Genomic DNA, 27,506 nt, shown 5'->3' with positions numbered 1-27,506 from the left:
TCAGCAGGACAGACTGGCCCACATTGGTTCCCAAAGACTTCCCCATGTAAAATTAATCTGCAAGAATATTAGCATGTGAATATTACAGCTTATGAACTGATACTCTTGCTGAATGACTTCCATAACTAATGCCAACACAATGAATGGATTTCGATACTCCTATTAAAAAAAACTACTTCTGAAATGTGATTTTATCAAATAGTTGGTATATTATTAGATCAATGAAGTTAGTTACACATTCCAAACATAATAGTATGTAAATTAAACTAAAAGTTAATTTTACATTTTCCCCAAGCAATGAAGCTATGTCCTGATAGATACTGCATTTTAATTTTCTTTTGGTTGATCATATTATTTTTTCTTTCTTCTGTTACTTTCCATAAACAATATAATTTCATCGTGCTGACAGCCTATATACTAAATACCACAGTGAAACACGGGGAGCTGTATTATTCTGTATACACTGACAAATCTCTTTGGCTAATGTGTGTTCAATAAAGTTAAAATAGCAAATGTTATTAAACCAGGGGAAAAGCACAATGAAAGTTATTAATGTTCTGTTCTTTGCTGGTGTTATGCATGTGCCACATATTTTTCTTTCCTCTAAAAATATAGTTTTATTGAAATAAGACAGGAAGAAAAAAATTTCAACAGAAAAGTACAATACAGTAAAGATATTTGTTTCAATGCAGTCTCACATGATGAGAGAGCCTATTTTTTTTTTCGGGCAATTGAGAGAGTATTAAATGCTGTTCTCTCTTTTCAGTCAAACAGCGGCATTAAAGATAAAACAAAAGTTTAAGAATGCATAATTTTTCCTTCCTCAGCCAAATGTCCTCCCACATTTTCAGAGTAATATACCCACAGGAGGAACTTAAAAAATGACCAGCTAGTTTTTTACCTCCATTTCACAGAACCACAGTATTGTACTTCGTAATTAGCAATGTAACAAATCAAATTCGAAAACCCACTTAGGGGGCCTTGACCTAGAGACCTTTTAGTCGACACGGGCTCGCGGGAGCGCCGGTCGGGACGGAAGGCGCCCGTCCCCGCGGCGGTGGAAGGTTTGTGTTTGAGGACCCTCAGCTGGTTGCCTGGCGTTTGCTCGCGCTGTACGGTTGCCTTACCACTTCGGTGCTGTCGGCCTCCTTAGGGCTGGAAGAATCCAAGACCGGCAGCTCTCTGTCTCCAGGGGAGCATCGCTGGGCTGTGGTGCCCGTAAGAGCTAATGAGCCAAATGGCACCTCTGTGTGGGCTTTGGAGAGAGAAAGTGTCCCGGATGGCCGCCTCTGGGGCGGCAGTCCTTCCCCCCTGTGTCTGGCTCAGGGCTGCCTCTTCCCTTTCTCAACTCTCGGGCTGCCTTTCCCGGCTCTCCCAGCTGTAGCCAGTGACCACTGCCATCGAGCTGGGCCCCCATGCCGGTGGTTGTGGCTGTTACTCCCCACTTCAGCTCCACCTCAGAGTGGAGGCGTCTGGTGCCAAGCTGTGGGCCGCGCGGCAGGCCCTGGTCTCAGGCGGGCAACGCGCCGCAGGGCGGCCATGGTGAGTGTAGCCTGTAGTGTCCAGGCTTTCCTGCTGGAGAGAAAGCTGCCGTCCCCTTGCTGGTGTTCCCTTGCTGGCTGAGGCCATGCCACTCTGCCAGGCAGGGGCCTGGCTGTCTCCCTCCATGATGCAGCATACCTCTCACCCTCCGAAGGCCCTGTGTTTTGGGGGTGAGCCAAGCGGCTGTCACCTCTCCTGCCAGAAACTGGGCCAGACAGACCCCATAGCCATTTTGACCTCTTTATGTGCCACTTCATGCTGCTTGGGAGAAACTTTCTAGGATAAAAAAAAAAAAAACCACCAAACCCTAAAAAGTCCGTACATCTAATAAATCAATCATTTTTTTTTCCCACCCTTCTCCCCTCAAATCACTTCCAAACACTTTTTCTTGACTACCTTCAAGCCATTATTAAAAATTTGGCTTTTGCTAGATACTATGAACAGGGAAATCTTAAGGTGGAGAAGGCTTTTCTCTTTCCAAAATAAGAGGAAGGAGGGGTGTCCAGATTGCTTTTTATCATTGGTACTGCCTCACATTTTTACCTACTGAATCACTGCTACAGCAACATAATATATAATTATATATATTTTCAAGTATCAAGGCTTCTTGTTTAAAGCTCAACTCCGTTTGAAATCCCCGTGAAAAGGGAAGGCCTTTAAAATACTTAATAAATTCTAATCTTAATCATATTCATCATTATTAAAATTTGAAATAGGTTGAAATACTTAAGGTAAGTGAAATGAAAAAACTAATAAAGGGTATGAAACACACTGGAGAAATGGAAGAATAATTGCTGAAGATTAAGAAATCTAAAATGGCCAAACATGAAAAAGCCTTCATTTCCAATAAGCTTTTCTTTAAAAGTTTTGCAATAGCTTTATAATATAAAAGGATATTTTTAAAATGAATTGAATGTTAAGTGCAGCAGAGTGGCAAGAAATATTTAAATACATTAAAACTTGAAGTAGTCCTGTCTTTGGGCCTCAAGCATCATTTAGGCCATGTCAGTGATGACTTCTTCATCTTCAACTATTGTTGTTGCTATTAGTAATAATTATTATCATTGTGGGAATAGTAGTTTTCATAGTAAGTAGTGCCTAAGAGTAACAAGGTACTGTGGCTGAAGACACCAGCTTGCTCAGTCTTGTACAGGCAGAACAAAAAGATTTTTCTCTTCCAAAGAATGTGTAATCTAAACATGAAAGGAAGGACCTCTTAAAATATTTTGGTTTTAATTAAAAATTATAAAGATGCAATCAAAATCTTGGGCTTCTATTGTATCCTCCTTTTTTGTCTGCTAGTGAGTGAAAGATGCATTGCTGTGATTATTGCCTGACTATTGGAACATATTTGAGAAGCATTTTTTGAGAGCTGTAGAGACCTCTAAGTCAGGCACAGAAATGTCACACCCCAGGAAGTTTAGGGAAATTGACTTTTTGTGTGGTGTACTGCACTAAGGGTGTTTGAATGGTGCACTTCACAATGTAGTCTGTGGGAGAAAATGGAATTAAATATTTAAAAAATTGAATCTAGTAATTTTATTTTTATTTTAGGGATTACTTACCTTGACCATGCCGGTTCAGCGCTTTTCCCAGAGAGTCTACTTAAAGCTTTTACTGATGACCTCAGGAACAACATTTATGGTAAGTGCAAAACAGGGTTCCCATTAGTCTTCTCAAGTTTCCATCTAAATAGATCAAAACTGTGCCTCTTGGGTTGTTGGAAGAATATTTCTATGGGTTTTTTAACACTGCTATAGAGTAGTTGCAAGACCAGTGATTTTACAAAGGAGTCATAGTCCCTTTGTGTCACCCCTAGCTTGTTCTTTGGTGGCCAACAACGTGTCTGTGTTGGTGAAGAAGAAAAATCAAAGGGATTTTGTTGCCCAGGGCTTAAGGTACCATGCTGGGGATAAACAAAATGTAGCTCTGAACACTGTTTGTTCAGTCTTTCTTTTTTTTTTTTTCCATGCAAGATGCAAAACAAATTTCCTATGCAAGGACCAGAATCCAGAACCAACCCCCTTCTCAGTGAGAGTCATCACAGGGAGCTTATACTGTGGCTCAGTACAAGCATTTTCGTTAGAAAAAAGCTTAGCTCAAAGATCCCGAGTGAATTTAGGCAGGGAGTAGCTGCCATACCTCTCCCAGACTATTAGACTTCGGTGCATACTGAGAAAAAAGGATGTGAATTGCCAAAGCAATCTTGCACGTAAGAATGTGAGTAAAAATATATACAGAATTGTGCAGTATCTGGGTGGAGATTTAGCTATTTCAGCTGTGGATGTGGGCACTTCAGCACCACCTACAAGTACTTTGTCCCCAGATCGTCTATTTAAATCTTTCATCTCTTTCAGACATTATTATCTAGCCGAGAACCGCACACTGAATGTGCTTTAATACAAACGCAGCAATATCCATTGTTTATGAAATATTGTTATTGTGTGAGACAATTTATGAGTGATTCATGCTCAACCAGAAAAAAAAAAATATTGCACAGTACTATCTATATATGCAGTGAGTAGTCCACTGAAGTAATCAAAATTTCATATTTTTTGTTACTATCTGTGTGCTATGTGTCTCTTTTGCTAATTGTATGTCTGTCTTGTGCTCCCTGATACATAGAACAAAGTGATTCCTCACTTGGGAACTAGGTACCACTGCTTTAAAAGAAAACTGATCACGCAGGCACCAACACACTTGTGCTTATCACCTGTGTGAGCCACTTCAGAGTTCTAGGTAGTTTTAATTTTCAATGTGCCATTGTACATGTCATTTCCCCCTCTTTTGTTTCGTGAATGCTAGTTCCAGAGAGTGGATTTAAGTTCCACTATGAAATAGGTGTTGCCTGTGATAGGGGTGGTACTTCTGCTGTTACAACAAGATACGTTGATTTGATTACATTCAAAATCTCCTATTCAAGTGCATGTCAGTGATACTACAATTAATCTTCTGTCACTACAGCTATTGTAAAGTGAAATGTATGCACTCTGATCTTAGCTATTTCAAACAACATTGGGCTCAACGCTTATAATAAGTACCATTTGTGGTGGAAAAAAAATAAATTTGTGCATCAGTTGAGTGCTTGTGAATAGAAATAGTAGTGCTGCCAGTTTGGAACAGATTTGCATACTACCTATAATGCTATGGGAGAACAAATTGTATCTTTTTTAATACTGCTTTCATCTAAAATGATAACGAGAGCTCTAGTGTGGTCAAATCTCTTTTTTTTTCGGTTACATCTCTGATACACTGAGGGCAGTAACTGTTGTATAAAAAGAGTTCAATTAACATGTGAGTGAAGGGGGAGTTTAACTTGCAGCTTTTTTCATTTTCTTGGTGATAATCCACAGGCCCAAAGAACTGCAGTTTAGCTGTTGCATGTGTAAATGAGGGAAAGGAATGTAAGTAAAAGAGATTCTCACTTCTAAATTGAGAATATTTGAATTGGAAATTACAGAAATGCAATATCAGACATGAAAAGACTCAGTATTAGATTTTGGGTCAGAGCTCTAAATTTATTATTCTTTTTAACACCTTCACTCAGTAACTTTCGGCAGGATGATTTTGAAATTTTAGAAAGAGAGTAGCTAATATTGCAGCCTACTGCAAAAAAATGTATTAATATAGCATTTTTTTTCTTGTTCTCTTTCCAAACTGTTTAGGCATATTCTTCAAGCACTTACTAATAGGAAACTGTGCTGTGCCTGTGTGGATATTGCTGTAATCTTTTTTGCTCAAGAAGATAAATTCATGCCCTTCTTGCGTGCTGTCCTAATTGTTACTCACAGAAACATAGAATAGTTTGGGTCAGAAGGGACCTTTAAAGGCCATCTAGTCCACCCTCCCTGCAATGAGCAGGGACATCTGCAACTAGATCAGGTTGCTCAGAGCCCCGTCCAACCTGACCTTGAAGGTTTTCAGGGATGGGGCAACTACCACCTCTCTGGGCAACCTGTGCCAATGTTTCATCATCCTCATTGTAAAAAATTTCTTCCTTCTATCTAGTTGAAATTCACCCTCTTTTAGTTTAAAACCATTACCCCTTGTCCTATTGCAACAGACCCTGCTAAAAAGTCTGTCCCCATCTTTCTTATAAGCCCCCTTTAAGTACTGAAAGGCTCCAACCAGTTCTCCCCGAGCCTTCTCTTCTCCAGGCTGAACAGCCCCAACTCTCTCAGCCTGTCCTCATAGCAGAGGTGTTCCATCCCTCTGAGCATTTCTGTGGCTTCCTCTGGACCTTCTCCAACAGTTCCATGTCTTTCCTGTGCTGAGGGCTCCAGAGCTGGACGCATACATGCCTATGATGAGCTGTGCTAAGGTGGCTACTAATTTTGCACTAAAACTTATATTTTCATGAGCTACTTGAATTTCAGACAGTAAAAAAAACCAGTCCTGGTGTCCAATCATGAATGTCTGTTACCTCCAGATGCTCTCTCTTCTAAATTGCTTCTTATTTAGTGTGCAAATATATTTATGAATGTGCATTCTGTCTGTAGTTTTTCCTAGTACATTTGTGCATATGCAGTTGCATTTTCTTTTTAAGGGAACTGCGTAAGTATTATTAGTAGGAGATCCAGCTGAAGTTTCAAGGTCTGTCATAATTGCTTTCTTGTGTTATATGTCCCTTTCCTTGACTAACTGCTCTAAGGAGCTTCAGGGTATTACTGTGAAGTATACGTTAAATCTTTCTTTGACATCTTTTCAGACTGACTTGGTGTAATACTTTGATAAAAGAAAAAATTAATAGCAAAATTGTGATTAATGATTAACTTCTATATCTCTGTTGTCTCCTAGGCAACCCTCATAGTCAGAATATCAGCAGCAAGCTGACATATGACACAATCGAGCATGTCCGATACAGGTAGAATAATCTTTCTTTCATATGTTGTACAATGCACTTCATAGTTTTCATTTTGATTAGGCCTGTGCTGTTTCAATGACTTTGATGTGATGTGATTTTCTGAGGGACATCTGTCACATCTAAAGAAAACTCCTCACTTTTAAAGCACATGTTCGTTTTAAAACGAAGTCCATTCTTTTTCTCTCAGATGCCCCAACTGCTAAAGTCCTGGAGTTAAATTAGTGCTGTAAGATAAGTCCAGTTTTAATTAAGATATAGAAATTGGAATCTCAGAAGTGATTATTAGTAAGATGGTATGGCAAGATAGTAAGGTGGAACTAAGTGCAAGGACATGGTTAGAATTCAGATGAAATTAAATAGGGTGTAATGGTTTGTGAGAATTTATAAAAACCTTATGGGAATGTGTACATTGTTTTACAGCAGGTGCTTACTTCTGTTGGAGTAATAAAATACCTTTAAAAGTAGTTTTAGTGTAATTTTTAAGAGGAAAAAGAAAAGGTAAAATTGAGTGTTGGGGCTTCTGGGTATGGTCCAGAAGGTGAACTGGATCTCTAAATAAGGTATCCCCCTGAAAGTTTAGGATAGCGTGTGCTGAAAATACACTGCTTGCCATTAGTTTACACCATGAAGAAATGTACAATTTAGGTACCTGGTTGATGGTTTTAGGGGGTTGTTTTAGGTAACTCTTTCTGTTTTATAAAATATGTCTTTGTTAAAGAATATATATGTTTTGAGTTTATTTGCCTGCTTTTAATGGCACTCTGTGCAAGGAAGGAAGTGCCATGGATTCCTGTTTGTCTTATCATTTTCCTTAAGAGCAAAGATTTCTCCAAAACACATCACAGAATTCAGATCAATAGCAATATAACTATAGCACTGCATGTTCATAGTTGTAATGAAGAAAATCTGCCTCACACCTTTCTGCTGCTTTTTCTCTGACTGCACTTCTGTAATGGTGTAAAAAAACAGATTTTCTAGCCGGCTGTAACCTCTCCCTCCTGCCCCAACTTTCTGGAGAAAGTGTTTATTTCGGCTTCTTCCGCTACCCTCTCTTACGCTGTGCAGGATGACAACCTATTAATGTAGGGCCAAATAAAATGAAAGCAACTATCTATGAGGAATAGCTGTTTTCAAAAGCAGACACTTATAGCCAGGTACAGCAATACCTACAGCCCTGCAGAGTCTTCTGAGCATACCTGTGTGCTCATAAGCAGCATTAGCATTCTGGTTTCTATTTACTCTCATGGATAATTCAGTGTTGCCATTTAATCGTTCTTACGAAGGCACAGTAGAAAGTGTAGCTGTTTCTAAAATAATTACTATTGTACTCTCTGTTCTTCATTGTTAGGGAGTAAGGAAATAGGCTTCCACCATGTAACCTACGTAGATTACTTTAAAAGAGCTGACATCTTCAGCTTGTTTTATTCTGGATCCTGCTTTAAAGGAGCATGAGACTTTTTTAAGAGCAAGGTGGGAGATGACAAGAATCGTACCACTGTTTGTATTGGATTATTTCTTTCTTTTTGAACAACAACAAAAAAGCCCTCTGCATCCAAATGAACATTTTCAGTATTGCACCTAATAGAATTTGTCATCTATCCCTATAGAAATTCAGCTATTATTCCCCAATAAAAATTTTAAAAGCATAGTCATCAAAAAGGCATAGTCATCAAAATTCAGGAAGAAAGTGCCCCAAAAACACTGTAAGTCATCTATCTAAAAGGCAATAAGAGTGTATTAAAAATCTGTACTTTCATGCCATTTCCGCTAATCAAAATAAACAATATGACAAGACAGGGAGACAGGCAGCTCTGTCCTGCATCACAGCACATAGACCGGATTTTCTCAGCAGAAGAATAATTCAGCGGGTAGTTTCAGTAATCTTAAAATGAATTGCTTGCTTATAATTCTACTTTTGGCACATGGCTGCAGCCAGCAGTATGGCTTTTTTTTGGTCTTTGACTACAAGACAATAGGATTCTTTTTTAAAAATATTTTAATTTTATTTTCTGATGACACAAGCAACTAATTAAAAATAAACTCAAAGCTTAATTTCTGATTTATATTTGTTGATATTGGTGATAGCAGCATCAGAATAGACTTTAATAATCTGGCAGTGTACACTGATCCGCTGTACAAAGCTATATGATTTGGTTTTGCTTGACAGACAGAAACCACTCTTAGAACATAGATTTGCAAGAAAATAACATAAATAATTAAATATTTGAGTTAACGGATGTTTTCCGTGATTTACAAAATTACAATAATCAAAACGGCTTACCTCTTGACCAAATCAAGCACAATAAGAATAAAAATAACTATATAACTAGTCTTAAAAACATTGTTTCTCTTTACTTGAAATGAACTGCTGAGAGTTTTTTAACATTGTGTGTATCTCTACATTAACCATGAGTGACGCTGAGGAGAGGAAGCAAGAACTGTAATAAACCTTACCTAAATGTATTAAATGTATGCATCAAAAGATTATAGGTCCTTTTTATGACTTTGCTTATGGATGTGTGGAAATGCCATTACTCTATTTCCATTCAGCTAAAGAACATGAGTGCAATATTGCCTTACGATGTTGCAGAGATAATGCAACTCAGAAATTCATTACATTGAGTATTAAATAACCCTTTTCCCATATGCAAGCATTTAAAAATACTAGCTTTCTGAATATTTTAAAACATTGTCCTTGTAGATCTTACACTTGCAATATAAAATAGTGCAGCAGTGTCTTATAGCAGAGCTAGACTGAAGTTTTAGTGTTGTTTTATGTTTGTGGTATGTTTAAGATACCCAACAGGATGCCTTTTTCATTTAAACGGAGTGTTGTTGAATAGAATTTTGATATTCATTCTTGAACTTTCAGGTACTATAAAATGTTAAACTTAGGCATACTTTAAGGAATTCAAATATATATTTTTAAAAAAGCAAGAAATTTCAGCTAAGATTTCAGCACCAGGCATTTCCTAGACTGTGGCAATATGTGTATTATAGAATTTTCTCACTGAAGCTGAAAAGATTTGGCATTGAGCTAAATGGTATCAAGTTTAAATATAGAACCAAAACGTGTATTTCTATAAAGGCCTCTCTCAAAATATTCCATCTAAGTGAACTATTATAGGAGAATAATCTCTGTGGCCTGTGCATATGAACGAAAAAAGGTGCAGCGGGCATGCACAAACTGAATGTAAACTGCTTAGTATTTAAAAAAAAAAATATTTGCTTCTGTGGTAAAACACACAGATGGTAGCAGATTTTGCTGAGGAAGCAGTCTTATAAATGCTGTTTAGAATTTCATTTACATGTATTTATAGAGATAATTTCATGATAGCAAGGTAAAACTTACCATTCCTTCTATAAGCATCATACCTTGCTTATGAAATATTTCCATTCCAAGTCTTTTTTTTTTTAAATTATCACAGGTTCTGAAATGGTGCTATGTGCAAGATAAGAATTTTTTCTTTATTCCCAGGTTTAAGCAGCAGTTCTGTGTCTGAAAACAGTAATGTTGGAACTGATACATACATGAAAATGGGTTGACCTTTCCTACACAGTAAGAAATGGTAGATACAGTATCTGCTTAGTATTGATTTGTCCTTTGCAAAGGTCGTCGACAGGAGACCATATGGATGAGTGAGATCTGAGTGCTGCATCCTGTCCTCCTTAGTGGTACCTGTCAGCTTGAAAACCTTGTTTCAAAACTAGGATTGTTCAGCCCTTTTGCATGCTTGTTTTGTAATGCCATCTGCAAACGCTGCTTTTCCTGATCCCACTGCTCAGCTGCCAGGGCAAGTCCGAAATACCACAGTCGGTGAAGTCTAGCAAAAGGAGACAGTGCTCACTGGGGTGACTCTGCATATGGCAAATGGGAGAAGCATTAGAAGATAATTATGAATAATGGATAGGTTTTTTTGAAGAGTTTGATAATAGGCAAGAGGGGCGATCTTTTTCCTCACGGTTCATGAAATGATTTTACATAGATGTGCAATGAAACAATCCCAGTGTGCCCACAGTGAGCTAGCTGATATCCTGACTCTGTGCTCTGTTATTCACTGAGCGACAACACCAACGGCTTTGGTGCAGGTGCTTCTTGTTTTCTCCTGGCCACACCTAGCCTTTCATGCAACTGTGGGAACCTCTTTTTTCCCTTCTTGGCACTAAAAGAAAAAAGCTAGTGGGATGGATAGTAAACTTAAAATGAAGACAGAGGACTCCATTTTATAAACAGTTGTTTCTAGGAGTAAATCTGTTACTTTTGGTGGGTTTACTCTTTGAAATCCTATGCAAGGCAGTAAAAAGCTTCTGGACAGGGTAACAGGTACTGTTTTTTTTTTAATGAGTTAGGAGACTGGTTTAAGAACCAGTGAAATCAGTCTGGTTTACTTTGGAACTTTGCTCATTGCCTTTCATCTCTGTTTTAACAAATTCATTAATCATTAACTTTATAAACTGAAGCTTTAGAAAGGAATTTGCTAATACTCTGTTACTCTTCTGGTAGTCAGCTTTATTTTTATTTATATTTTCATTTTTTCCCTTCTCTTCGTCTCTTTGCCTCTTCCAGGTTTTATATGGAAGTTTTTTCCCTCTCTAGGCTGTACAATACCCGTAGAAATAATGCAGTGTTCCTCCCTCTCTGCTTCCTAAAAAGAGTATAGTGAGACACCAGTCTGTGACTTTTCCGGAAACACTTGTTGCCCTAGCTGTTCAGTGAGTAGTAACATAGTCCTGTCAAGCTGTTGGGAGCACTAGCAGTGCCTTTGCCAGCTCCAGGGGAATCTGACAATTTCATTACTGGCCTAGGTGTTTATTTGTATTTTACATAAGGCTTTAGCACAAAAGTAATTTCTGCCATCCGCTGTCTGTACCTGATGTGCTTGACAACTTTGTTTTGACTTCAGTGCACATTGATTTCTTAGCATAAGTTATGTAGCATTTGCTTCAAGTCAAGAAATTTTGATTGCCATCTTGAGTTATATATGTGGTCCAAAATTCAGCTGATATTTTTTCTCACATCTAATTTTTTTGAAGACTACAGACACTTTCTGTTTTGCTCCACTATCTGAAACTTACTCAATGATCCTCTACCGAGACAGGCACAATGGAAGAAAATTTTGCGGTTTATATCTTATGTTATATTTAACATCATAACCCTGGAAAAGACTACTTCATCTATGTTTTTAGAAGCATAGAGATAATTTATTATTGCACTTTTTTAAGTAGCCTCTAGAATCATAGAATCATGGAATAGTTTGGGTTGGAAGGGACCTTTAAAGCTCATCTAGTCCAACCCCCCTGCAATGGGCAGGGACATCTTCACTAGACCAGGTTGCTCAGAGCCCCGTTCAGCCTGTCCTTGAACGTTCCCAGGGGTGGGGGAGCTACCACCTCTCTGGACAACCTGTGCCAGTGTTTCACCACCCTCATTGTGAAAAATTTCTTCCTGCTATCTAGTCTAAATCTGCCCTCATTTAGTTTAAAAAAAGACTCTTTTAATCTTTCTGTGAAGTTGGCAAGCCCAGTATTGAACTCCATTTTGAATCTTACTAATTTCATTTGTAAAGCAATCTGAATACTTCATCTGTTGTTGTAATTAAGCTGTTGAAGAGACACTACAGCATTCCCAAGGGCTTCCCTGGTGGCATCTGTGTCTCAACGAGTCTGAAATTCCTGGTGTCATTTCTGCTGAAAGGCGGAGCTCTTTGCACTCATCCCTATATTCGCTACCTGAGCCCCACCTTGCTGCAGTTTTAACCAGCAGACTTGAGTCCTTAAAAATCATCATTTGCATTATGAGTCTTCTTTTCCCCACCCAAAAGCATGTCAATTCTGACTCTACTTACTGTTCTATTTCCTCAGCTCCTTGGTACTCTTTTTGTTGCACACACTTCATGATTCTATCTTGATTTTTAGCACTTTAAACACTGGTATCCACTGAAATGGTTTTATTATAAAGTCCACCTAAGTGAATAGCTATTAGTGTTGCTTATATTTTCTTATCATTATGAACAGGGGCTAGCTAGTTCATGGCATATTATTTACATTTTGAATATATATATTTCTAAACTACTGGTGAACTTCTATCTTTCTGAATACAGCGATGTATTCAGGAACTTCCATTATTTTTCTCCAGAAGAAAATATGATCTGCAAGTAGTGGTAACTTTGGGGGCAGGTGACTCTGCAGTGTTTGAGTGATTTCATTACTTTTTTTTCTCTCAGTTGTGATGTAGCCTGAGAATTATCTTCTGTCCCTCTTACATCAAATATAACTGCATCTGCTTTCTTATCTCTAACGGTTATCTCAGTTAGTGGTTGTTGCCTTTTTTCCCTCCCCTGAGAACCCACTTGGCCACAGGCAGATTCCAGCTAGCTGTGTTCATTAAATATATAACACCTTGTTACTGAGGACATTGTCGCCCTGTTGAAAATTTGAACCTTTCTGTGGCAAAAAGCAGGTCAGCTGCACAGCTTCCAGGCTGCCTGGGTGATGTGTTAGACATCAGAGGGAGTGGAGCCAGCAGGAGCATTGCAGCGGTGGTGTTGAGCGGAAGAAACTGAGTACGCAAAACAGGGAGTGCAGAAGGATGGGTGGTGACTGGCAAGAGGTAATGACATGGTGCAAACCGGCTACCTTAGCCCAAGCAGGGATGAAATGAGAGTGTGAAGGCCCAGTAGGGTTTTAGAGTGCCAGGTTTCAGGCATTTCAGCTGGTATGGTTCAAGAGTGTGGGAATGCATGTGACTTTCAAGGTTTTTGTGTCTCATCTCCTGCTGTTACAGGGTACTTTTCATCTACTGTTGATGATCTTTCCACACTGGGATGGCTAGAAAACTCCCTCTTCCACTGCCTCATGAGAAGCGTGTCCTTTTGTTTCTGTGCCAAAATTTTTACCTATAGGCTTTTGTGGTCTTTTCTACATTTAACCTCTTCTGATGCATTTATGTAGTGGAGATCTTTCCCATTCTCTTGTTTTTGTAGGTTCAACAAGATAAGCTCCTCTACATTATACTTCTGAGGTGTATTCTTCATACTCTACTCCAGTCCCATCGACCCTGTCTCTGAGCTTGTTCTGGATTGCTCTCACCTTTCTGAAATGTGTAGCCAAAATAGAATGTGGTCATTGAGTAAGTCCCGCAGTATGGCAATCAAGGTTATGGTAATTGAGACAGAATAAAAGATTCTTTAAGTGGCAATGTGACCTGATCAAATGTTCTGGGTGCTAGGAGAAGACAAAACATATTGTAAAGATAAGGAAATGGCACAGGCACTTCAAATGAACAGAGGAAACCTGCAGGCACAATGGATCTCCAGGATGAAAGGAAGCAGATCGCTGTGGAGATTCTTCTAGAATGTAATAAAATTGTTGGAAGATTATTCTACCTGTTTGTTTTTGTTCTGAAATTTCATGCTAGGCAGAAAGTGATAATGTGGTCCATAAACTGGTTGATACTGATATGAATGGAGCAAAAATGAAAGAAGACTGTGAGGTTTTGTACAGAGGGGTTTTGTATAGGAAACCACATTGACTTGAAGGAGAAAAAATTATTTTATTAACTTGATCACTTTGAGCATCTAGTTCTTCGAAGCTAAATGCACTAGCTTTCATTGGTAGTTTGAAAATATGCAGCAAATAAGTACCTAAAACTCAGACAGACCTTTGTAGTATGTGCTGGCAATATTAATGGGTAATAATTTTTTTTATTCTTTCGTTTCTCTGTTTATTTCATTGATTCAAGTTTCTTGCCTGTTTTATACTTTATTTCTAATACAGAGGTAGTAAGCAAAGATGATGTCCTTGAAATTAAAGGGTACCTTTAAGAAGCAGCATGAGTCATGGTAAGATACAGGAATATGAAAGATAAATGAAGCAAGACTTTGAACAGAACTGTCTCCTTTATATTAAGGTTAATAACGTCTAGTGAATCCAGGTTTAATTTGCTACATTTTATTAGTATATTTGGTACATGTCAAGGCAGAAGAAAATTGCATCATTAGTATTATTGAGTGCCAGCTCAATAACATGTTGCTAATACTTCAGAATTTATTTTGGATGGTGAGACTGTTTAGAGGAGTAAGATGTATATGCTTTGGATTTTATGAAGACTCCCTCGGCTTGTAATGAATCCAGTGTTCACAGCAATAGTGTTCAAAAGAGCTTTTCAACACTCAGGCTTTTCTCAGCCATCCTCTTACCACTTTTCGTTTGTCTTTCTTTACCTTTTTAAAGGTGTTTAGTATTTCACTACATATTTTTCAATAATACCTGTCATGCAATAAAGGAGGTTTCAGAATATGAATCACTTATTTAGAAAATCTGTCAGTGTTCACAGACCAGATTTTGCTGACTTGTGAGTAAACTTTGTATGAAAAACAGTGTTGTCTTGCAGGAAGCAAAAAAACAAAGCTCACCAAAAGACCAAAGATGATGAACAATACTATAACTGACCTCTGGAATATAATGCTGAGGCTTCTGTGCTAACAAGGGAAGCACTCTGCAGCAGAGATGAGAGGCAGAATCCTAGTTACTTTTGCCCTGATGAGAAAAATTTCACTGACCCATTGGTTCCAAAATCCTGGTGCCAAGATCCTGTGTGACGTCCTACTCAGCCATCTTTTAGGAGGCTTGCTCTCTGGTGAGCCTGCTGCAAAACCTCCAGTTCACTTGCTGTCCATGCCAAGTTCTTTGCAACAGGAGAAAGAGATCTGTCTGACAGTAAGAGCTTGTCTGAAGGTGCTTACAGTTTTACTGTAAATTCATAAAAGCTGAAGGTTGTTTTATTTCACACAGATCTGTCTTCTGGTGGAAAGTGAAAACTAGAATCCAAAACCTCTTGTTAGACAAGAGCTTCTCTGCTAGCCCTGCGGGGCTGGAAACCCACACCATTACACTCCAAACCCTGAAATCCCCTTGTACAAGCTTACAGGAAGGTACCTGTCTGGCCTTCCAAGGACTGAACAGCGGGCCACATGTATGGCACTTTAATTATGCCAAATGCTTAATGTCAACTCCGTGAATATCGTATACACAGTATAATGTGTGTTTTTTAGTAACGTACTTGGGAAATGTTTTCTCCACTGCAAATGTATTTAGGATGATTTTGATCACTTGATTTTTATCTGCAATCATGTAATGACATTTTTACAATAACTGTTATTACAGCCTGCCTTTTTAGCACTTTGGGTTATTACTGTGCTTTCAAACTGGAATAAGAAACCATACACACCTCTGAAGAGTTGTGGCTGAGACAACATATGAAGGCAGTGACTGAGCCTGGATTAAAACAGACCTCCTAGCTCTTCTTGGTCATGTTCCTCCTGTCTAAATAATGTGCTACAAGCAGATAATTTCTGCATTATTGTCTATGACGGCAGCATAAACTTTGCCTGTATCTATCTGTGATGAGTTAAATCTGTTGCAGTAGTAGATTGAAAGGAGTTTGTAAGTCTGTCAGCAACAGGTTACCTTAGCCAAGGAAGAAGCTGAAACAACCATGATACAAGTCAGGTAACCAAAATTGCCTAAGCCAAAATATTATATAGGAGCAGTGCCTCTGCTCCCGCCTACTTGGCTGACATAGCTGCTCAGAGGAAAGAGGGAGGCCTCTGACTTTCCAGTAGCACTTTCCAGCTCTTTTGAGTGGCTATCTCAGTAAATGGGATGCTGTTGCTTCTCTTCAAGTCCCCCTCTTTCTGCTTTGGGTGGGAGAAAGTTTTACCATGTGCTAGCCTTACAGGGCACGGTGTGGTCCATATGCATTGTCTGAAGGCAGTGCACAAGGGTAAATTTCTGTCAGTCAGTGAGAAATCTGTGTGGGATATAGTCCAGTAATGAGTATAATATGCTGCTTCATTTGTAAGAGGAAAATAAAATAACCTAATCTACTTTCTAGGCACAGGCACAAGCAAGAAAGTTCTGTAGTTTTTCAACAGCTTGAGCCATACCTGTGAAAATTTAAAATCAAGGATACATAGTGTAGCTCACAGCAGCAGGTCAAATACAAAAGAATTCAACTGAAAAATCATAGAACATTCACAAGCCGCTGCCACTTTGTCTGACCATGTTTGCCTATTTAAACATCCAAATGGGATGGGATTGCTATAGCAAATAGTACTGGCATTTAGCGTTTGTAATGAACTTCAGAATGAGTTTGATGAAGTATGCTTTTAGTATAAATTGGAGTTAAGCTGCACTGCCAAAATGTGATATTATAGGTGGTATTCTTAACAATGAAGTGCAAATGAAATTCTGCCTGCTTTTAATTAAATAAGCACACACTCCACTGAGTTTTGGAAATTTAATTCTCTTAATCTGAAGTCTCAGGCCCTGAACAGCTATTGTAATTTGAAAGATAGTGCTGATATGTTTCAAGGCTGTTTGTACTTAACAAAATACTCATGCTGTTTGCTTTTGTAAATTTGGGGCCCTTTTGATTTCTTTGGGTGTTTTTTCTATCTAAAAAGAGCTAAGATAACCTTCTTCTTGGTTGTGGCCCATGAAAGTCAGAGCTGCAAGCGCGAATATCAGTGAAAGGGCTAAAGGATTTGGATTCTGGCATTTCTGCTGAGGGGTTGTTGGTTGTGGTTGTCCATGGTGGACAGTGTGGTGAAGTATGTTGCTGTACATGAGGAGGGCATGCCTGGCAATTCAGAGCCGTCACAGGCCTTCCAAAGTGGGAAGGGATTGACCACAAATTATTGCTGGGAAGGTGCCTTGCTGTTTTTAAACTGCATGGCCTTGCTAAGATGCTGGAAGGCAGGTGGCTGAAGACGTTCCCATGGTCAGGTCATAAGGCTTAGAGAAGAGAGATTCCCCTGACAAAGAGGCTCCTACTAGACATAATAAATTTACACGTATCGGTATTAATTACTTCATTCTTAGTGTTGTGAGGGGATCTGCACAGCTGATTGAGTAGGTGTAAAAAAAGGAAAAATAACTGTCAATATTCATGTGATACTGTGCTTTGAGTTATGTGCCTTTTGAGAGAAATTAATATATCCTTCATCCTTTTCCACTCTCTCTAATTTCATTATCGTATGATTCAAATTACTACAAACTAAAACAAAGATATATTAAAATCATTTAAGAATGAGAAATACAATTTCATTTGACAAGGGTACGTGATACACAGGCTGCGCAGGGAAGTGGTGGAGTCTGGAGGTGTTCAAAAGACGTATAGATGTGGCACTTCGGGACATGGTTTAGTGGGCATGGTGGTATTGGGTTGACAGTTGGACGTGATGATCTTAAGAGGTCCTTTCCAACCTTAATGATTCTGTGATTCTATGATTCTGTATGAAGTAATGGCTAGTTAATTAGCTAGTATGTAAAAAGCATTGATGTTTCTTGAGTTTGGAATAGTCAAATTTAAATGTTTTGATGGTGGTTCTTGCATACAAAGACCTGCATTCAAACCATTTCAGAACCATATATAAGAGGTGTCAATCTTTTTGAAAATGTTTGTCTATGTTTTGGAGTCATCTCAGTTTTATTTTCACAGCCAAAAGTATTTTTTGACCTCCATTATAAGTAATTTTAAAACAGTGGCAGATAACATTTTCTATGTCATGTGCTTGCTTTCATTTTCAAGTCTAATTGAGGTTTACTTGCAATGAATTTTAGCTCTCAAATCAGTTAAGTCATTACTGTAGCAGAAGCACTCTGCCTTTAGGGTGTACTTATATCTCTACGTTAGCAGAATTGTGTTTTGTACCTGTACAGTGAAATTCCCATATCAAACTCAAACGAGAAGTGGAAATGAAATCCTCTTTTTTTGTTCCCTCTTTCTACATGGGAGAATTTTGTTGGCGTGGCTGTACTGGTTTGTTACCATATACCTGACCAACATAGCAGCTATGGCGGTAGAATTAGGTAAATATGGAATTAAGTATTTGGGGAAACTATATTCAACATAACTTTTCAAGTAATCAGAGTTATAGTGTACAATTAACAGCTTAATGGACCTTTACCTCTTCTAGCAGCTCATTTTAAATGAGACAGATTGCTTGGCAATGTTTAATAAAAGGTTTGATTACATACAGTGTGTAAAATAAAGACTTTAAAATTAAGCATGTTCAGAAGTAATTTCTCTCAAGCACACGTGGGTTGCTAGAAAAAGAAAGCGTGTGTGAACTTAATAACTTAGAATATAATTACTGAGGTGCAAAGCATATTGTAAGTCATTTAAAATTTCTGAATGGCAGCTCTGTGGGAAGGTTCAATCACAGTAAAATATAAATGTTGCTAAACTTGTTTTTACCACCACAGTGAAAGAAATCGCCCTGGTGATTTATTCTGTGTAGCACACAAATCAGTGCCACTTTCTAGAAGGAAAAGAAAAAACAGCAAAATACTGTTTGGTGAACAGCCAGCAGACTTATATTCCATTCATTCTGATGTGGCAAAACATTTGAAGACAGCTTGTGATGGAGCTGCGAGATGAGCTGTAACATAAATCATGTTCTACCAGCTTTGGTCATGTGCTGGTGCTCTCTCCCATGGCCTCCTTCCGTGCCTCTTTTGGAGATTCACCCTTGGTACTGGAGCCGGCAGACTGGAGCTGCTGATAGTCATTTTAAGCCCAGATGCTGGATATGGTGCTGAAGCAGTGGAGACACGCATTTACGCTCAGTGCCAGCTGTGGCAAAGATGGGTGGTTTTTGCCTGGCAGCAGGGCAGGCAGATGGAGATGGCCAAAACCACTGCTGCCAGACTCAGAGCAGCTCATAATAATGGCTGTTGCATGTGGCATGCCAAAGGCCCCTGCTAGGCTGGTGTCCTGTCTCTGAAAGTGGGTATGTAAGATGGCGAGTACTCCCCTGGAACGTGCCCTTCTGTCAGTGCTCTGAGTGGATGCTCAAATTGCTTGAGACTTGCACTGACTTGTGAATCTGTATGGTAGGTCCAAGATCCTGGGTATCACTTGATAGAGAACAACTTTCAGGAGGTTTTACGTCTGGGCACATAGTTCTCAACCTCCCTTGTACATTATTCTCACTGTTAATGGTGTTAGGGGAGTTGTGGTAGATGGTTTTCGACTGTATGTAACTTTTATGCTTTTGGGTCTAGTACAAGCAAGTGTGTTGCCCAGGAAAAGCTACTGATACAACATAAAGAAGAAAATGAGAATCTTAAATTCTTCCTAGCAAATTGTGAGAAGATTATTACTGTGTTATGCAACACTTTAGGGTCTGTTAGACCTATTAGAAAATGAATGCACGTTCATCCAGTGCATTGGTAGTCACATTGCCACTGAACTTTCTGAACCTGCAGTGTTTATAGTTTGATAAGCACAATCTGTTATATGCTAATGGTGTTATATTTGCTTATTTATTTAGGTAATTTTAAATGGAGCCTGTACCCATTGTACTAGGTGTTTTGCAGAAAAATTAAAAACATAAACTACATAAGCTACCTGCAGTGGGTACAGTAAACTAGGGTTGCTGATAAAAATGGCCACCAAAGCACATAGCTGAGTTATCTGAAATAAAACTAAAGACAAAGAAAGGGAGAGAGGGTCAGGAGAAAGAAAAAAGAAAGAAAAAGAAAAAAAAAAAAGACAAAGAAAGTCAGGAGAGCACTGCTAGTCAGATGCAAAGTTAAATAGTGGGTCTGTGTACTCTGTTCTAGGTCTCAGCAGCAGTTTCTACCAGGCCAAAATGATTAATGAACTGGAAATACGGTTCTACTAAATTTAATCATACATTTTCTATATTTCTTTAATAGATGTTTCTTCCCTTTCCCTTAGCAGCTCTGCCCTAGATATTTTCTCACAGGTTTATCTGCTGATATAATAACGATGCAAAGAGTTTATGATGTTTTCCTTCTGCTACTGTGAGCAGGTGATATGGCTACAGGAAAGAGCTTTGCAAGGCACAACAGCTTTGAATACAGAACCCTATTTTTGTGCTCTTTTATACCTGTGATGTGGCTAGAAGGCTGGTAGTGTGAAAGGAAAAAAAAAATCAAATCTGTGGATGGTAGGCTACTGAGCAAGAAAACTCTTTGGTCTTTATGTATGCAATTTGTCTATTTCTGTGGAGCAGACCGTGATGAGAAGCCCTACAATAATCATGAAATCTCAGAGGGCTCTTATACTGTTATATGGCTGCCATGATTTAATTTTTGTTGGTTATATTTTTCTCCACTCCCCTAGCCTACCCTTTAAACCCAAGTTTTAGAAGAAATTCTGATTTAGAAGTTTCTCAGACATTTTCACAGCTTTCTGCTGCTGAGCTCCAGATTTTATGACTTTTGATGTTCTTTTCTCTCCTCTAGCTTCATTGTATGGGATAAGACTGATCTCATATTATTGTCCAGGGAAGAGTTATACTTTAAGGAGAAAAGACATACTGCTGTTCATCACTGTTTTCTGTTATCTTAATTTTTTTCCTGCTTGTTCTCTATCTAAGGTGTTATTTTCTCACTTTATAGGCTGCATTGGCTTTACCTGAATGTTCTAACTCCTTCGCCCCTCTTCAGTGATTTCACTGTCAGCTGCATTACTTCAAGACATCTTTCTCAGCTGAAAACAACTATGTGAGCTTGCTTATGTCCTGATTATTGTCTATGTAAAATCTGCAGATCAGCCCCGCTGCTTCTGAAGAACTTCTAGAAAAGCAACAGCCCCTAGCTTCTAGCCAGGTACCTGCCTTGAAGAGATTTGAAAAGGATACTGTGCACATCAGAATTGTATAATAGCAGCAGACCTTGAAAAAATACTTTTCATTGAATAAAGTGCTAACCAAGTAATAACAAATCAAACCCAAATCCCAGAACAGAATTTAAGATCCTGCATCTCTGCCTCTGTGGGACTCTGGGCCTGGGCCTGTATCTTATGTCTGTGCAAAGACTTGGTGCTCTCTTGTCTACCAGAGGAACGCTGCTTGCACTGACTGTGAAATTAAAACTGTGAGATTGTGGGTGTTAAAGCCCACAGCTGTGACTTCTGCTCCCAAGAGGAAACCTGACATGGTAGCTGTAAATATTGAGAGACTTGCAGTACCTCCCTTTTCACTTTTGAAAGCTTCTGGATTGACAGTACTAGTGAAGAGTACAGTAGGCTTGTTAGTAGGCTCGAACGGACATTTTTCTTGACTGCCTGGTGCTTGTCTGTGGCTTGGCTCCTGACAGATGGCATGCTTTATAGCAGCAGCCTGTCCACTTTTTTTCCCCACCAGAGGTATTTATTTGGATCTATTTGAACTGCAGCTGAGAAACCCAGCATCTGTTTTTCCCTGTACGAGAGGTCTCTGAGACCTCCTCCCACCAGTCACGCTGATTTGAAATTTGACAACATCCTCAGAAGGAGCTTGAGGTAGAGATGCTACTAGAGGTTGTGTCATGGCATAAAGTTACTCTCCATCCCCTCTAAGAGGCTAATATTATCACCAGGGTTTGGCTTTCTGATCCTCTGTGGGTTTTTACTGTGACAATTTGCTTGTAAAAACAGGACAGAGAAGTTGTAGCAACAACAGAGAGCTGGGGTTGGATAATCAGAGGGAAGGGAATGCGTGAAGCAGAAAAATGTAAAATATGTGTGCATGTTTAGTGGAGGCCCCCAAAAATATTTTTCTAAGCAGTCTTTTCTGCCTGATTTGGGACAAGCGTTTGAAACGTAATTTTTTTTGCCAAGGGTGCCACTAACCATTGGTCAAGAGACATGGTCCCTAAAATACTGGTTTTATCCAATTAATATTAGTTATATGGGGAACAAGTACAAAGTGGGGGAAGAAGATAGATGTACAGTTTCTCTACCTCTCTCTCACCCAGATTGTGTGATACTGAAATTTACATGAGCTTCCTGGTCTCAGTCTTGCAGACAATGGAGTTAAAGCTCAGTCTCTTGCATAATAAACACTGGTTCATTTTGTAATGGAGTTTTAGCTATTCTGGGATTTCCTTTTTTGCCTCTCCTAGCATGTTTGGGTTTATCCTGTGTGAAACATGGAAAACAAAAACACAAACACTTGTGGGTTCAAGAAATCCTGTTCTCCCCAAACCCTTTCCTGTTCAGCATTTGGTTTTGCAGAAAACCTGGAACAATTACCTGTGAAGTTCTCTTACTTTGGTAACTGCAAAGGATCATAAGAGTAGCTGGAAGACATGCCCCTTTGCAGCTGTTGCAATATCAAAGTTAGTCTGTTTCTGCCTAAGTTGCTGGAATTGGTTTGCAGCCAAGCACAGGAAGATGTGCACTGTTGTTCTGGTAAAATATTAAAGCCCCCAAATGCACCTAATATATAAAGGTGTTCTTAATACTGGATACATAAATTGATATGGTGTCTGGGTTTTTATTCAGTGAGAATCGATCCAAACTTGTCTTCCTTTTGTCACTGATTTTGAATTTAATCATCTACATGTAACCATCTCAGATTGATCGTACAATACAAATGCTGTGCAGTTTTGAGCACAAATGATTGGATGGTAGCAATTGGACTGCTTAAATTATTTGATAATAGCTGCAAGTCTGTGTATGTAAATTATGAAGGATCCACATTCTTGATGAGAAAAGTTCACTTCAGTTTTTATGGTCGATTCTTTATGCACAAAACTAGAGAGACAGTACTGCAGTAAGGGGCCTCTAATTTCTTTTGATAACTCATGTGTTCAGATGTCAGACAGTATTTCTCTGTTTGCGTACCACCTGTAGTTTGGACATGCTGTAAGAGGCAGGGTGGGCTATTTCGTTTAGCTTTTGCACCGAAATCTGTGCAGATGTTATGCAATGGATTGTCTCCCAAACTGTGTGGGGATGTGTTGTCAGTACCAAATATATACTAATATCCCTTTCTTCTGGTCTCCTTATCCTTCACCGGTTCCATGAACCAAGAAGAGGTTTCTATTTGCAGGAGAGCCAAAGCATAAGAGTTATTATAAATTATAATAATTAATCTTATTTAAATGAAAATGGCTTGTTATTGCTATAACCAAGAAAGCAAGCAAGACCACATGACAAATGAATGCGCAACTATATGCATTATCTGAACATACTTTCACTTCCTTGTTCCTGTACAATATTTGAGTTGATTTGGGCAAGGATGAGGACAAGGAATGGTTGTTATCCTTGTGGAGCAGTGCTGGAATGTCTGGTTAATAAGACTTGGAAACTTGCTACCATCTGAAGCAGGCCGAAGTCAGTTCTTTCTAGAACATTTTCTGGGAGCCACACGGAGTTTTGGAGAGGGGGTTGGAGAATCCTCAGTTTTCAAAGAGGATTTTGCAGAGTAACAGGAAGACAATTCCATCAAAAACAGGGATATGCTTCTTTCTTCTTACAGAATTGAGAGATAGGGGATTGGAGGAATCCTGTAGATTTTCCAAAAGCTGTTGCTAAGTCATTGCTGAATTTCATACAGTTTTGGCATTGTTAGGGTTCGTGTTTCAGTGACAGAAACTATTTTTAAATTACTATTGCCAAAATCTCTGCCTTGCTTAAATTCACATATGGTAGAGGACGGACAGTCCTTGATTCAAATAGCTTAGCATTCCCTTAACACTCAATGTTTTAAGTTTGACAGTGACAGAATGGGGGAGATCTTATTTTTTCCCTTAGTTTGCAGACAGGCAACTGTGGTACAGGTAAGTAGAATGACTTGCTCAGGATTACTCAAGAAATTAATGTATGAAGTAGATCCACAGATCTATGAGTCTTACTCAGTAGCTGAATCTCCAGACAGTGTTTTGTCTTGTACAGAGTGTGTATATGCACAAAAGTAATTCTCTTTAATCAAAAACACAGTCGATATACAATAATGCTTACATTACTTCCTTCTCCCCACCTTTGTTGAATTTTTGGTATCCGGTTGTTATTGCTGGAGAAGCCTTCCAGCAAACAAGGGAGAGATGGGGTCTTCTGCATCCCCTCTTCTTTGTAGTTCCTGGGCATGTGCCATCCTTCCCATTCCAGTCCTGCAGCATATCAGTATGTCCCCAGAGTTGCTGATTATAGCTGTTCACACCATCACTTGGGCAGCAGCAGCCCCAGAAATCCGGTGGTTTTGTGACCGTCTTCCTAAAAGCTTCTGGATTGTGTCTCTCTCTGCTGTGTAGATACCCCTGCTTTATTTTATTTTTTTTTATATATATATATATATACACACGTCTGCATGTGGGTATGTGTCTGTATATAGATATGTAGATACGCATATATGCATAGAAATTGCCAGGGAACTCATACAGTGTTTTTTACATATTTGATGCTTCTAATCAATAATAATTTCAGATGATTTTATTACCAAATAGTTGTGCTAAGTACCTGAAATGCTTAAATCATACTGTATTCATATCACTTCAAAACATAAAAGGCTACAATGAAGACCATGTCCTGTGGGAGAAAGAATTGCTAGACAACTAAAATATAGGTTCCCCATTCTTCTGGGGTTTGGGCTAACCAAACATCCTGGCCCAGGTTTCACTTCTCCCCCTAAATCTTGAAATATTGAAAACCTGAAAAGAAACAGTGTTTGGATCATTTGAAATTATTTGACTTTGACCATTTTTTGTCATCTTAAAAGTGAACCAGAAGATCGTAATTTTCCTTCATGAAAGTCAAAGCATTCCCTACTGTCTCTCCAGACAGAACCTGACCTTGCAGAGTGCTATGGCTAGATGGAAATAAATGTTCTGTGAACTTCCCTACTTCTGTTGCGCACAGAACTAACAGCAAACCTGCCCATGATTTGTTGATTTTTGTGTGGGCCTTTGTGAGTTCCCAGTGTAGAAGTATATGCCTATCTGCCATCACCTATCTGAAACATGAAAGAAATGAATATAAAAACTTCGGGGTTTCTTCCCATCAGAACATTAAAAAAATCAAATTAATTTGATACAATTAATTACTCTGTGTGTGTGTGTGGAAATGGAATTAATTTTTGTCAAATGCTGATGTTGGGGAATTAATTTTTTGTGTGTGTGATGCTGATATAATTGGACATAAACTGCTAAATAATCTGTTAATTAACCTGATTGCATCATTTTGGCACTATTTGTGTACAAGCTGGTAAGTTTAATTGCCAATTTTAAGTATCTCAGGTTGATATTGGTATCTAAGGTAGATAGAATAAATCACTTCTTAGGGGTGACTAGAGTAAGTTTAGATGTTAAAGTTAGGTGAAGCAAATCCAGTTCCAGAGTCTAAAACAGTTGATTTATTGTATGTATTTCAGATGGTGTAATTGCATTTATTGAAGAAAAGATACATTTTATTAAGTGCCTGGTCCAGGATGTGGTAGCTTTTTAATTACACAGAGCTTAGGTGCAAAAGCAGGATGGTGGGAAGAAAGATGATGATAAGAAAGGAATTGTTCGGGTTTTTTTCAATGGCAGACAGAAATGGTTGAAGTAAGGTTGATATTGGCAGCTGTTATTATTGCTGTAATTCTAAAAGTGGCAGAAATAGTCATATTACCATACTGCAGAAACCCAAGTGGAGCAGTGACTTATGTAAAACAGTCTCCATCTGAGAAAAGCAGGAAAATGTCATGGAGTCTTCAGTGTGAATCCCACCTGTGTCTGTGGGAAGCAGTCAGCCCAGCTCTGTTACCGCTGGTTGGGCATCAAAGATAGCTGCTGCATTTCAGTCAATGGAAACTGTAAGAAGCTGGTAGGTTTGGGGTCAGTCTTTTTTCATGGGGAAGAAGCAAGATAAAGCAGTGCTGTTCTTTGTCACTATATTTCTTTCTCTTCCAGCTGCAGGGCAGTAAGTTTTCCATGATCAATATAAACACCTATGGTGTGGTCAGTATCAACAGTGATGATATGTGTGACTGGAGAAAATATGTAGCAAATACTCTGTCCTTCATGAATTACAAGATTGGAACATTATTTCATTTGGATTCCAAACTTAAAAAAAAGAATAGATTTTGCTCACAGAAAAGCAGGCATGACAAGGAAGGTATAAAACCAGAATTTTGTTCCACTTCACAAAACCTACTTGAAGCTTACTTTTGCAGAGGCTGTGAGATAACAGATTAGTAAGAGACAATATAATTCTCAGTGCAGAGCTGACGTTTTAAGTAGCTAGCTAGGAATATATGGCGTTACCATCCACCTCTCTGCTGAATAAGCAAAAATGAGAAGAGATGTTATTTGCAGAAACCTGTACATTGTTTTTGTGCTGTAGCCCCTTTAGGGGACAAGTGGTGATAGCAGCATATCTGTGTGTTTCACAGCCTGTTCCTTAGCTTGTTTTGAATTTACAAATTTTTGGAACAACTCAAAATCGTTGGAGAAATAAAACTATTTATTGAGTGCATATTATTAAAAACTTGTAAGACAATTAGATAGTTATTTTTATACACTGTTCAATATAGCTGTGAAGCTTTCCCACATGTTAGAGTTGTGGAGAGAGCTTAGGATACATTAAAATGTTCTCCCCTTGAGAGCATATGCTAGACAGTTTTTTAGTGGTGTAAGATGAGGTTATTTTGCAGTTACCCATAACTAAACAAGCCATGAACTGGTAAAACTTTTGCCCCAGCTCTCCACAGTGTTAGCTGGACTTTAGTGTTAAAAATTAAACCAAGAGCTCTGCCTGCTCACTTCTTACTTTCACACATGCCTTCCTCACTGCAACTTGAGCAAGCAGGCATGAGAAAGAGAAAGAGAATGTCACCTGTACTGGGACTCCCAACATAGTTTGTAGGGCTACAGTTCAGCCAGAGTTAGCAAAACAGGGAAAGGTTCTGCTGAATCTTTCATTTGCACAGGACAGTTGTCTTATCTGAAGCAAAGAAATTGATATATGTAATTAATAATTTTTCTCCCTGTGCTTGGGTCTATTTAAAAAGGAGAGAGTAAATTTTATTTTCTGATAAGGAATTTTATGGAGGGAATGTATTTCTCACTGAAGAAAACTTACGAAAGGAAAATATTTAGGCAAGTGAGTGTGAAGGACTGCCAGCTAGAGTGGTGAAATGTAGAATAGGAAATGTTGCAAGGAATTACACCCTTGTCCAATATTCTGCCTAATTATCATTAGGCATGTTTGTGCATGTAAATACAAGCTTCCCTCGTGTATACTTTGCTGTTCACACTCAGAGTTAAACTCAACCATGGGACAGCTGCTAATGTGCCAGCTGCATCATTAGTACATTTA

The 27,506-nt window shown here is 38.7% G+C and overlaps 1 protein-coding gene across 1 annotated transcript in view; it reads left to right on the top strand.

The window, feature by feature from the left end:
* Positions 1 to 27,506, top strand: part of LOC104617391 (molybdenum cofactor sulfurase-like) — a gene marked incomplete at its 3' end in the record, with an annotated part of 104,114 nt that overhangs the window by 2,884 nt on the left and 73,724 nt on the right. The window contains exons 2-5 of the mRNA XM_010282703.1: positions 991 to 1,542; positions 2,259 to 2,301; positions 3,097 to 3,186; positions 6,340 to 6,406. Of these exons, the coding sequence (XP_010281005.1) occupies positions 991 to 1,542; positions 2,259 to 2,301; positions 3,097 to 3,186; positions 6,340 to 6,406 (752 nt within the window). The remainder of the gene's footprint in view (positions 1 to 990; positions 1,543 to 2,258; positions 2,302 to 3,096; positions 3,187 to 6,339; positions 6,407 to 27,506) is intronic.

The sequence above is a fragment of the Phaethon lepturus genome, unplaced genomic scaffold, assembly GCF_000687285.1.
Source record: "Phaethon lepturus isolate BGI_N335 unplaced genomic scaffold, ASM68728v1 scaffold2112, whole genome shotgun sequence".
NCBI lineage: Eukaryota > Metazoa > Chordata > Aves > Phaethontiformes > Phaethontidae > Phaethon > Phaethon lepturus.
This window is presented reverse-complemented; position numbering and strand designations above follow the sequence as displayed.